At 42.0% G+C, this 12,562-nt stretch overlaps 1 protein-coding gene across 1 annotated transcript in view; it reads right to left on the reverse strand.

Annotated features, from left to right (window-relative positions):
* Window positions 1-12,092, reverse strand: part of PPTC7 (protein phosphatase targeting COQ7) — a gene marked incomplete at both ends in the record, with an annotated part of 36,409 nt that extends 24,317 nt beyond the window's left edge. The window contains one exon of the mRNA XM_079717410.1: window positions 11,867-12,092. Coding sequence (XP_079573536.1) covers window positions 11,867-12,092 — 226 coding nt within the window. The remainder of the gene's footprint in view (window positions 1-11,866) is intronic.
* Window positions 12,093-12,562: the final 470 nt, after the last annotated feature.

A 12,562-nucleotide genomic window follows, 5' to 3' on the forward strand; every position in this document is an offset into this window, starting at 1 on the left:
AGCCCCTGCACCCCAACGAAGAGTAGCCCCCGCTTGCCGCAACTAGAGAAAGCCCACACGCAGCAACGAAGACCCAATGCAGCCAAAGATAAATTTTTTTTAAAAAAGGCCAAATAACAGTTTATAATAGATCGGTCTGCCCTGTAGCAATCAGAAAAAAAAGTCTTTGATCAGTGTCGGCTGCAAGCTCTACAAACACTGGTCTATGGTCACAATCAAAAGACAATTCCCACTCATATATAATGTTTAAAAGATGAGTGGTCCATTCAGCTTTTCTGGTCACACATCCACCCCATTCAATATTCCATTAAACATTTAAACAGCAACTAAGGAACAAATCTATATTTGTTTCCAAAAAAATACACGAAGAAAAAAAGATTCATCTGCACCTTGAAAAAACAGTTTTTTCCAGAAGTGACTCTGAAGTAACCTTATTTAACAAATACCTCTTAAGTGCCTGCTGCCTACTGTGTGCCAGGGTTCAGACTTAGAAATTTCTCATTTTAAATGGGAAATCTTATAACGACAACCAACACATAAATGTTAGTGGGCCTAACCCTCTCCCTAGGTCACTACAATAACAGCAGCGCCTGTATCATGACTTTCCTATCTCCTTTCTCCCACTCCGTAATGTGACCTCCTTCAGGGCTGAGTCTTTTTCATACTGGTGACGTCTTTCATTCTGGAGTGCTAGCCTGGTTCCTGGCACAACAGTTCTCAATTCTTGCTGCACATTGAGATTACCTGTGGAACCCAAGCCCTACCTCCTGAGCCAGTATGCCCAGGGTAGGCCTGGGCCTTGTAACAAAGCATAAAAATCCAAACTATACAGGTGATTCTAATGAGACTCACTGTCAGAGCACTAAGGACTCAATAAAGACCAGGTGGATCCAAGCATGCCACGAACCAGATGATTCTACCTCTGAAATGCCTCTGCTACCAAGCAATCCCCTGTTTTCAATTCCCAAAGTTTTTATTCTTCTCTTGCATTTCCTAACCTGATTAATGGCAGCCCAAACCACCCCACACTTCCAGGCTAGAAACCTTAAAGAAGCTTCCAGAAGCAAAACCTCAAAATCAACTCCAATTTCTCTTTCTCCTTCACCCTCTTCGTCCAGTTATCACTAAGTCCTGTTGATTCTTTGTCTGCAATGTGCCTGAAGCCCAATTACTTTCCAGTACCCTTAGCTAAAGCCCATTCTAGCTCAGACTATTTCAGTAGCATCCTAATTGATCTTTTGCCTCCTGTTCTCCCATTATACCCTCATCTTTTTTTTAAACAAGGTTGCTATGTCCATATTACACTTCTAGTCAAATACTTTCCATGTATATACACTTATTTACTTGTATTTCTAAGAACATTCTCTAGAAGAATATACAAGAAACTGATAACATTGGTTTCTTTTGGGAGAGGAACTTTTGCAGCTAGGACACATGGGTGAGAGGGAGACTTTATGCACCCTTTTGAATTTTGAATACCTTTTCAATTTTGTACCATCTAAATGTGCTGCTTCTTCAGAAAAAAAATAAACTAAACCCAGAACAACAAAAGCAAAAACATCTCCTATAGCTTCTACCAAAACCAAAAAATGAAACAACACCCAATATGGCAACTGTGACCTTTGACAATTTGGTCTTAACCTGTTTTCTAACATCAATTCTCAACCATCCTCTCATCCCCACCCCGCCAGCCCAAACTACTCTCTACCTACAAAATAGCTGTAGTTTGGGAAGTCTTCTTCTGTGCATTTGCTGATCCCTCAATCTGGAGAGCCTTGTCAATCTTCTCCTCACTTGCCTCCGTTTATTGAAAAACCCATCTCTCGGGGCCTGACTCCATGCTTCCACAACATCTAACGTTTCTGTTCCTGTGCATATGTGTACCTTCTCCCCCAGACTGTGAAACTTCAAGGCTAAAGTCTATTTTGTTCGTGGTCTTTTCCCCAGCACCTGTCAAGGACTAACAGGAAACAATCAGTAAACAATTAATTCAGTTGACTGTACTGATAAGTTAGAATACCAACATTCTGATAAACCAACTTTCATCTGAGAACTACAAGAAGAGAATGAACCCACTGGGGATAAGGGCGGCGGCGGGGGCGGGAGGGATAAATTGGGAGATTGGGATTGACATATATACACACGACTATATATAAAATAGATAACTAGTAAGAACCTACTGCATAGCACAGGGAGCTCCACTCAATACTCTGTAATGGCCTATATGGGAAAGGAATCTAAACAAATAGTGGATATATGTATAACTGATTCACTTTGCTGTATACCTGAAACTAACATAACATTGTAAATCAACTATACCCCAATAAAAATTTTAAAAAAAAAACAAAGAAAGAGAGAGAGAGAGAATGAACCATTATCTCATCCTAGAGTTGCACAAGGTGTTGTGCCCTCTTCTCACAGACTGTTAAAATAAGGCTGGATGGAAAGAGCCTTGAAAAGGAGTCTCGGAGATGACACAGCTCCCAGCTTTCTTTGCCACTAACTGGCTGTAGGACACTGGCCAAATAACTTCTCTAAACTTTAGTTTTCTCATCTGTGAAAGAAAGGGCAGGAGGACAAATTCTCTCGAGAGTTCCTTTTTCTAAGATCTAAGATTCTGGGATTCTAAGTCACATTGCAAAAAAAGGGAGCCTGTTTTAGAAACTCTTTATAAAATAAAAGCTAACAGATACAGCTGTATTTTACTTTTCATATACAATATTACATTTACTGCATGAACTAGTTTTGAAACAAAGGCTCCATTTCAGGCTTCTCAATTTATCCTTTCCCCTTAGTACACCACCTCATGTATGTTTTCAGAGAAGTTTTGATAATGATCCAGAGGGTAAAAACACTGCCCCATGTCCTTTTACTTCAGTTTTAACCACCAGACTAGAATGTTGGAAAAGTTTTTTTCTCCTTTAGGCCACTGACAAAAAGGCAGGCCAACCATTTCTCAATTTGAAATTCTGATGAAAGAATAAAAGATAGTTATAGATTAATTGGCTTCACTGAATTCAGATGGTCTGTAAATTATTTAATATGTATGTATAGAATGTATTCACAAAACACACCAAAGACCATTGATTTTTCAGTGAATTCAGGGTACATGAACAAGAAAATAAGATCAACGTTGCAGCTCAAGAACCAAGAGAAGTGAATTTTTAAAAACAATACATGCATAAATGACACCTCTGTTTAGACTTTCTCATTTCATAGAAACACTGATGACCATATTACCAATTAGTATTCAAACTAGAGGCCAGGAACAGTTTTCCAGCTCTAATGTAAATAGCTCAAATCTATTTTCTTATTCAAAACTGCTATCCAAACATTGATGTGAAAACAGAAGCACTTTTTGTTGGCTTCATTCAGCACAGCTAACCTTTTGCATCTACCTCAAATGACAGCACAGACAAATTTTGATAAGTCAAAAAACCTACTGGAGATGGCATCCTTGAAAGATCAAAATGTACAGTCACAGTAGTACAAAAAGAAAGAAGTTTCCTCTTCATGAGGGAATGAATAAAAAGAAATGAGTAAAAGAAAAATCAGTGCAAAAATGTGTTGGAACTGGCTTGAGTCAAAATAGTACTCGGTCCCTCAACAGAAAGCACTCTTTGTAGTAAGTCACTTTTGCAGTCTCTGGCAAAGTTTTTGCAGTCATTTTGTAACCCTTGGGATTCATACCAACAATTCAATCCGTTCTAGAACTATTCACCAGCTACAAACTTACCTAAAAAACAACTGTTTAAGAACCTAGTAAACTTATAAATTGTTAAATGTGACAGACTCAAGATCAACAATAAGCTTACTGATGACAGTAATTTCATAGCAAATGGAAAGGTATAAATTAGTATAACCTTTCTGGAGGGAGCTACACTAATATTTAAATCAGAAACCTTTCAAAAGTTCACAGCCTTTGACTCAGGAACTCCTCTTCAAGGAGTTTATCCTAAGGAAATACTTACATGTAGAGGTATTCACTCTAATGTTACTTGTAACAGAAAATTGGAAATAATCTAAATAACTAAAAATAGAGGACTTCATGGACTATATACGCAGTAAAATATGATAGCTATGCTTATTATGGAAGTATGCTCAAGCTACATTACATAACAATAACATTACAGAGCAGAATACACACTAACCCAATCTTATTTACTAATATGTATACATACAATTGTATATACACAAAGGCTAGAGGAAACCATACTGACTATAATTGAGTTATGAGTTACAGGTATTTTACACCGTGCTTTTGTGAACATGTATTACTTTTATAAGCGCAAAACAAAACCATTTATTTAAAAGCACTAGATGCGCAAGAGAAAACTTAGGTTCAAGTCCCAGCTTTGATACTAACCTTACTGATGAGTCAGGCTTATAGATGAGGAAATAGATGCAGATTAAGCAGAAATAAGAGCAACTATTTCATAGTTAAAAGATTAAATAAGGTAAAACGTAAAAATACACTGAAAAATCTAGGGACTTCCCTGGTGGCACAGTGGTTAAGAATCCGCCTGCCAATGCAGGGGACACAGGTTCGAGCCCTGATCCCAGAAGATTCCACATGCCGCAGAGCAACTAAGCCCAAGAGCCACAACTACTAAAGCCCGCACGCCTAGAGCCCGTGCTCCGCAACGAGAAGCCACCGCAATGAGAAGCCCGCACACAGCAACGAAGAGTAGCCCCCGCTCTCTGCAACTAGAGAAAAGCCCGCGCGCAGCAACAAAAACCCAACGCAGCCAAAAAAAAAAGGTAAAATCTAAAGCACTGTATATGTATAAAACACTGGTAAGCTGAACCATATTTTGTGTCAGATATTGAATAAATGTTTAGGAAAAAACAGAGTGAAGTATTTTCCACTCTTTAAAGAAAAGGTTCTGCTCCCTCACCCCCACCCCATCCACCCGAAATCCTGTTTGGGATCCCATTCAAAAGTATTTAGTGGGGGCTTCCCTGGTGGCGCAGTGGTTGAGAGTCCGCCTGCCGATGCAGGGGATACAGGTTCATGCCCCGGTCTGGGAAGATCCCACGTGCTGCGGAGCGGCTGGGCCCGTGAGCCATGGCCGCTGAGCCTGCGAGTCCGGAGCCTGTGCTCCGCAACGGGAGAGGCCACAACAGTGAGAGGCCCACATACCGCAAAAAAAAAAAAAAAAGTATTTAGCATCTTTTCTTCTTTAAAATTTTAAACTGAAAGATCCGTGCCAATTGTCAACTCAAGTTTAAATGATAAGTGTGTGTTATCAGCCCAATGCCTCCTGCAGTTGGTCAGCTTTTGCAAAAAAGTTTTGATTTATGATGCAATTCTGTAAACTGTGAATTGTTTAATAACAGGAAACAAATGATTTTAGACCTCAGAGAGATAGAAAACTATCAGATTTTTAAAATATTTGACAACTCTCAAACAAGATAGATCACTGAATTTTATTACTAATGACAAAAATTAGGATCTAGGTAACCAGTTCTTAAAATGAGACCAAAAGTTAATACTAATTTTGAAAGGCAAACCCACAAGGCACACCATTTTTCAACTGACTAGAAAAGTAAAATTTCTTTAGAAAGAAACTGTCAACTTACCTTTCCAAAGCATTTCCCTGAAAATTCTGAACCTAAAGCCCCAGGTAAGGCCTCTCTAAAAGGCACGGGGACCTGTACAAAATGAATTTGCCATTTAGTTTGAACTTGACATAAGCGTTTATTCAAACCATGTGACATAGGCGTTTATTCAAAGGACATGGCTGTAGGTCAAATACTCTGACCTGGTGTAGTACTTCTTGAGTCACACACAAGTACAAACTCCATTTGGATACTGTTGCAACCATTCAGGTTATGTATTGCCCAGTTTCAGAAAGCAGTGCTAAAGTTCAGGAACAGCCTCCTCCAATCCAGGTTCCCCCAACTCCCTCAACACCCTGCCCCCCCAAAAAAAAACCCCACAGCACAACCAGTTAACATCTACATCTTACCTTCTGCTACAATTTAAAATCTTTTAACAAAAGTATAGTTTCTAAAAAAGTATAAACAGTCATGCTTTTAAAATGCAATTACTTGCTCTATAAAAAAAAGATTTATCCAGATTCCTTTAAGGAGATTATTAACAAATTGAGAGAGAAGCTGGAAGTTAGGAAAATTTAAAACTAAGCTCAAGAATTTCTAGATTAAAGACTAAACAAAGGAAAAGTAGTTCTGACAGTATAACAAATGAGGAAATGACTTTAAAAATAATGTGCCTTATAAGAACCTTATGAAAAGTACAATATATAGCAAAATGAGAAAAATATTAGGGAGCAGGAGTTTAAGAAACAAACAGCAAAATTCCTCTATCCATCAACCCTATAATCTATTCATTACAGAATGACAGAATACTCAGAAGAGTCAGAGGACAACTAGTCAGTGGCTATTTTTTGGTCAGTAGCTTCTTAAACCCTGATGTTTCTGAGTCCTAGAAGGCTCTTTTACTGAACGCACAACTCTCATACTTCCTTAACATTCCACAATTTTCTCTTGAAAGCGCACAGATTATCATGAAATCCAGCATATTTAAAGTACTGACTGATCTCAGAACTTACATATCTGATTGCTGACATTTAAAAAAGATTTCCCCCTCTATTAAATAATTATATTAATGATATATAATCATTATATATTAATGATATAAAATATATTAAAAAAACTATATTGCTCATAAAGTTGCAAAGTTACAATATGACCCAACGATTCCATTTCTAGGTATATATCCAAGAGAATACATATGTTCACAAAAAAGCCTATACATAAATGTGTCACAGCAGCACTATTCACAACAGCCAAAAAAGTGGAAACAATCCAATGTCCATTAATAGATCAATTTTTTTAACGTGGTATATCCATACAATGGAATATTATTCAGCCATAAAAAGGAATGAAGTACTGATACATGCTACAATGTGGGTAAATCTTGAAAATCTTATGCTAAGTGAAAAAAGCCAGACACAAAAGACAGCATATTATATGATTCCATTTATATGAAATGTCCAGAATAGGCAACCTGTAGAGTCAGAATCTACTTTCTGTTGCCAGGGATTGAGGGAGGGGAGCTGGGAAGTGACTGCTAATAGGTAGGGGTTTTCTTTTGGGGTGATGAATACATTCTGGAACTAGTTAGTGGTGATGGCTGCACAACCTTGTGAATGTTGTGCTACTGAATTTTTCACTTTAAAAGGCAAAAGTTATGGCAGGTGAAAAAAATTCAGTCAGGGTTATGTCTGCTGTCAACAGGTGGATCAGACTGAATTTTGACTTTCAGAAAATTATGACTATATAATAATGAGACTAGTTTCCTGACACAGCTTGAAATCTAGATGAGGAAAATTCGAAAGAGGGCTTCTTGAAAGGTTGAAATTAGTGCACACACACACTCTCCCAAGGTGACTGGTACTTTGTTAAAAGGACAACTCACTTTCAGATATACAGGTTCCACCAAATACATTAAAATTACCATGACTGTTGGAAAACATCAAATTCTACCTAATCAATTCACTTCCTAAATAAAATTTTTATCTTTATATTGTTTGTGTAATCCTCATACCTTAAGACAACTACTTTTTTCTTTTCTTTTGGCTGTGCCTCGTGGCTTGCAGGATCTTAGTTCCCCGACCAGGGATGGAACCTGTGCCCCCAGCAGTGGAAGCGCGGAGTCTTAAACACTAGACCGCCAGGGAATTCCCAAGACAACTACTTTTAAGACTGTATTACTCACAAAAACACTTCAAATTCCTGGCCACAATCAAAATTATATCTAAAGGGTAGAATTTTTCATTTCTTTTTAAGGTTTCAAGTTAATCAAGCTTAAATAAACATTGTGCAGTTTTAAAAGAATTACTTTACAAGTCAGTATTCAGAAGTCAGAGCTTACATGGCATACACCATGCTGTCTTTTTTCCAATAAACTGTTGTTTAGTATGCAGAGGAGTTTTTTTGCACTGTAGTGAGTCACAGAGTGAATAAAGAAGTTGTATATACACACACATCCCCATACCCTTGAGCAAGAAAAGCATTACCAGAACGCTTTAACAGTACCAGAAGACAGATGGGTTTTGAATTCACCTATCTTGTCAAGAAAACTTAACCAGTGGTGTAACGGAAAGAGGACTGGAATGGGGAATCTTGGGGCTAGTCCTAATTCTGCCCTTAACTAGTGGAGTAACCTTAGCAGAGTGATTTGACCCTCTGTCTTGTCTTCAGCAAAATGAAAGAATTGGATTGCAAGGTTTCTAAGTCTTACAACTCTCAACAGTCTTTGATTCTGTTTTTAAATGGCTTAGGGCTGTGGGAGGCCCAGCAGTTACACGCTAGGCAGTTCTCATATTTTTACGTACTTAGGCAACCATGCCATATAGAGTAATAAGAGAACTCAGTATTAGTCACAGGGAAGAAGGAAAAAGAAAAGTGCGCATAGCTCCTGCTGGTACTGGTTTACTCCTGTTGGACCTAATAAAGAGAAAGCACCTTTGCCAATTTTCCAGGGGATAGGAGTAGTTCTTATGTCTCACCACACCCACCATAGTTGGTTTTTCCTAAAAGAAATCCAGTGGGACTCTACAAAAATGTTGTAAAGCACCAAGTACTTTTAGTCACTGCATGACTAATACAACAGATCAATTCTAAATTAAAGAAATAAAACAGCTTTCTCTTTCTAATACAAAAGAAATAAACAGCTTTCATTCCAAAGAGTCCTAGATGACCACAGTGAGTTGCACAGATAACTTAGCAATAAACACAGTGTCAACCCAAAGAAAATGAATTATCTACAGAACTAGACGGTTCAAAGCACTGAGGTTCAACGTAACATTATTATTCGACATAGCCGTTTTTGTTTTTTTTTTTTCTTTTGGGCCCCTCCGCGCAGCTTGTGGGATCGCAGTTCCCTGACCAGGGATCGAACACAGGTCACGGCAGTGACAGCACCAAATCCTAACCACTAAGCCACCAGGGAACTCCCTCCACATAGCCCTTTAATGAAATTCAGTTTACAACTCCAACTTCCAGAGTAAAAAGCAGTATTAAAAACTCAATGAGGGCTTTCCTGGTGGCGCAGTGGTTGAGAGTCTGCCTGCCAATGCAGGGGACACGGGTTCGTGCCCCGGTCCAGGAAGATTCCACATGCCACGGAGCGGCTGGGCCCGTGAGCCATGGCCGCTGAGCCACAGTGAGAGCCCCGCGTATCGCAAAAAAAACCCAAAAAAAACAACAACTCACTGAGACTCATCACCTCTTTCACAGCAAGAGATAATCAGACCTGCCTGGGATGGGATGGTGTCAATAAAACAGTAGTCACCATCATACGGACTGGATTGTGGAAACCAAAGATCAAATGAGACCAACTCAGAAGTTGTATCAGGTGGCTCCCAAGAAGGCTTTCTGGAAGAACTCCTCCAAAATAGTCCTAGCTAGAGAACCTGTGTTCCCTGATTTGCATGCAACTCTCTCTCTTAAAACGGCTCTTTGTCAAATATGGCCACAGACCACATAAGCAATCATCTGTCTGGTTATGCCTAGCAACATTCCTTTCAAGAGGGGTACAGAGCTGTGGTTCTTAATCCGGTACCCATTCATGGACCTCTAGGTGGCACATGGATGGACTTCACGGGGTCAGTGAAGTCCCCAACGGCCTATGCAAACTTTTGTCTCTCTGCACATTTTTGGGGCAAGAGAGCCCTTGGGCAGTAAACCAAGAGGCTGTGAACCAAGGAAAGTTAAGAACCACTGGTGGTTTAGAAACAGATGTAAAACAGAACAAATCTACTGACGGTGCCCATGTAAATAAGACAGGAAGTAATGCCCATTATTTGAGATGCAAAATAACAAAGGGTGCTGTCTTTTCAAAACAAAAAGAAAATATGATATGACGGTCGGAAGTTCTTGAGGGTCAGCTGGTCCACTCCCTTCATCCTCTAGTCTAGATGAGGAAAATGAGCTGAGAGGCTCTTATCCAAAACCACAGATCACAGAGTGGCAAAGCTGAGCACCAAACCAGGCCAGGTTTCTGCCAGGATGGTATGTTTATACTTTTTTCAGAATGGGTTTGACCAAAATTTTCCTTATGAATACCCCACTCCATTAAGCAGGTAGCCTTCAAAAAATTTTAAATCAAGCTTCAGCCTAGGAATTTGACACATTAAAATATCCCCCAAATCATAAATCAAATCACAAATCTTTCACATAAGCCAGCACATAGCAGATTTGTAAGGGGGAACCTTAGTGGCTCAATATCCCCTATCCTGCTGCACTATAAGTGCAACTTGAATAAGCAGCACAGGTCACAAGCTTCTACTTGTGAAGTGCCTCAACTGTAATGAAAAAAGACAGCCACTGAGAGACCTTTAAAAAAGATACTGAGTCAGGGTCAAGCTGACTTTAGAGTGGATTTGTAAGGACTTGAATTTGCAAGTTCCCACAGGGAACTTTACTCAATACTCTGTAATGACCTATATGGGAAAAGAATCTAAAAAAGAATGGGTATATGTATAACTGATTCACTTTGCTGTAGAGCAGACACTAACGCAACACTGTCAATCAACTATACTCCAATAAAAATTAAAAAAAAAAAAATTTGCCAGTTCCCTTCTGAGGAGTCTTAAGTGTTGCCTAAACACTAACTGATTTTTTTCAACCCAGGTAATGGAGACTTTCATGAATTAAACTGATAACCACTTTTCTAGTTCTATGTTCACAAACAGTACATGAGTAGAAGCAAAGATAATAGGCAGTTATTCTAAGACCAAATTAAAAAATAATTATGGTCATAAAGTTACAGGACCATTTGTTCCAATGCCTAACTTTGCCTCAGAATATGAAATTTAAAGTAATCAAAATAATCTCACCTGAGAAGTGAAACCAAAGCGACATTTGAACCTAAGTTCAATGACAACATGTCCTTCAATTACAAAGGAAGTGCTTTATTTATTAAAAGAGATTTAACGGCATAGGATTCTATGGCATACGCACTGCCTCCAAAGACATACAATATGGTAAAGTTTCTGATCGCTTGTGAATTATATTTAGCCATTCCTGCAAGCTCTAACTCTAGACTCCCAACCCCTAAGGTGTAACTGGAATGGGCCGTTGGAAGCACCTGTGGCCTTCAAAGGCTTTAACCAATTCTCAAGGCTTCCTTGGCCGCAGTCTAGAAGAGGGTTTGACCATTCTATTTTGGGTCAAGGAGACTCTCTTACACCCCAAGTGACCTCAAGTGGGCAAGATCAGTTTGGAAGAATGCACTGCGAGTGATTTTTCACCAGGCCAGCGGCCTCCGCTGCGAGACTTCCAAAAGGATGTAGATCTGGTCTCGATCGAGACGACGAAAGAATGCGGCTGGGCTGTGTGGGGCTCACGACAGCCAGTCGGCTCGGGATCCCGCTGCCCGCGGCCGGGCTGTGGCGTCAGGAGCGTGAAGAAGCAGGGATCCCCGGGGCACGCAGAGGGAGGAGAGAGGGAGGGAGCCAGAGCGAGGTTCGGAGACTGCAGGTGTCGCCGGGGGAGGGGACGAGATCTTCCGGGGCTGGCACTACCAAGTGACTAACAGTGCGGTTCCGGACTCGGGCAAACTGGTCACATTCTCAGGCTGTGTGACCTTGAGCGTGTGGCTCGCCCGCTCTGCGCCTCAATTTCCTCATCTCTAAAATGGGGGTTGTTCAAGCGGAAAACGCACATTGGATCGCTTGGCAAGGCGCCTGGCACATAGTAAGCGCTCCGTACAAATGAGCTACTACTGGCTCTCGGGCTCCTCTTACCGCCCGGAGGAGCGAGGAAAGCCCCGAGCAGGGGAGTCCCCAGGAGGCGGATCCCGGGCTGGGAAGGGGGGACCTGGCCGGGCACTCACCGAGCACGTCTGCCGAGCGGTGCCGGGCTACGAAGCACGCATCGTCCCCGTAGCACGCGCCCTTCTTAAGGAGGCCCTTACGGAAGTCCTTGCCGAATCCGCAGCCGGCCGTCACGAGCCCGTAGTCGCCGCCGCCGCCGCCGCCGCCGGCCCTGGGGTCGGTCTGCGAGAGGCCGCCGAGCACGGCGCGGGCCACCAGTCGCCCGTACGAGAGGACCGAGAACATCGCCACCGCCGCCCCCCCGAGGAGGCGGGGGGCCCGGGGAGCAGAAGGACGCGGAGGCCCGGAGCCGGCTCTCTCCTCAGCCGCAGCCGCGCCGCCGCCGGGACGCTCCTCAAGGCGGCGCGCAGTCGCCGCCGCCCCTGCCCGACGCCCGGGGCCTCGCACACGCTCCGCCGCGCGCACTGGAGCCAGAGCGAGGTCAGAACCGGCGGCTCCTCCGCCTCAGCCCGACTGCGGTCCCGGGTGCAGCCACCGCTGCCGCCGCCATCTTCCACTCCGCTAGCGTGTTCCGGGCCTCGCCGGCAGCACCGCCCCCTTTGTGGCCACGCCTCTATCCCCTCCCACAGCCCGCTGTTTAGGCCCAAGCCCCGCCTCCTCGGCTCGGTGCCCTACGCAGCCACAGAGGTCGAGCGTGCGCAGAGGATGTGGACACAATGTCTCTTGGGAGTTGTAGTCGCTTTTTTACTTCACTG

Source organism: Hyperoodon ampullatus (assembly GCF_949752795.1).
Source record: "Hyperoodon ampullatus genome assembly, chromosome: 13".
Taxonomy (NCBI): domain Eukaryota; kingdom Metazoa; phylum Chordata; class Mammalia; order Artiodactyla; family Ziphiidae; genus Hyperoodon; species Hyperoodon ampullatus.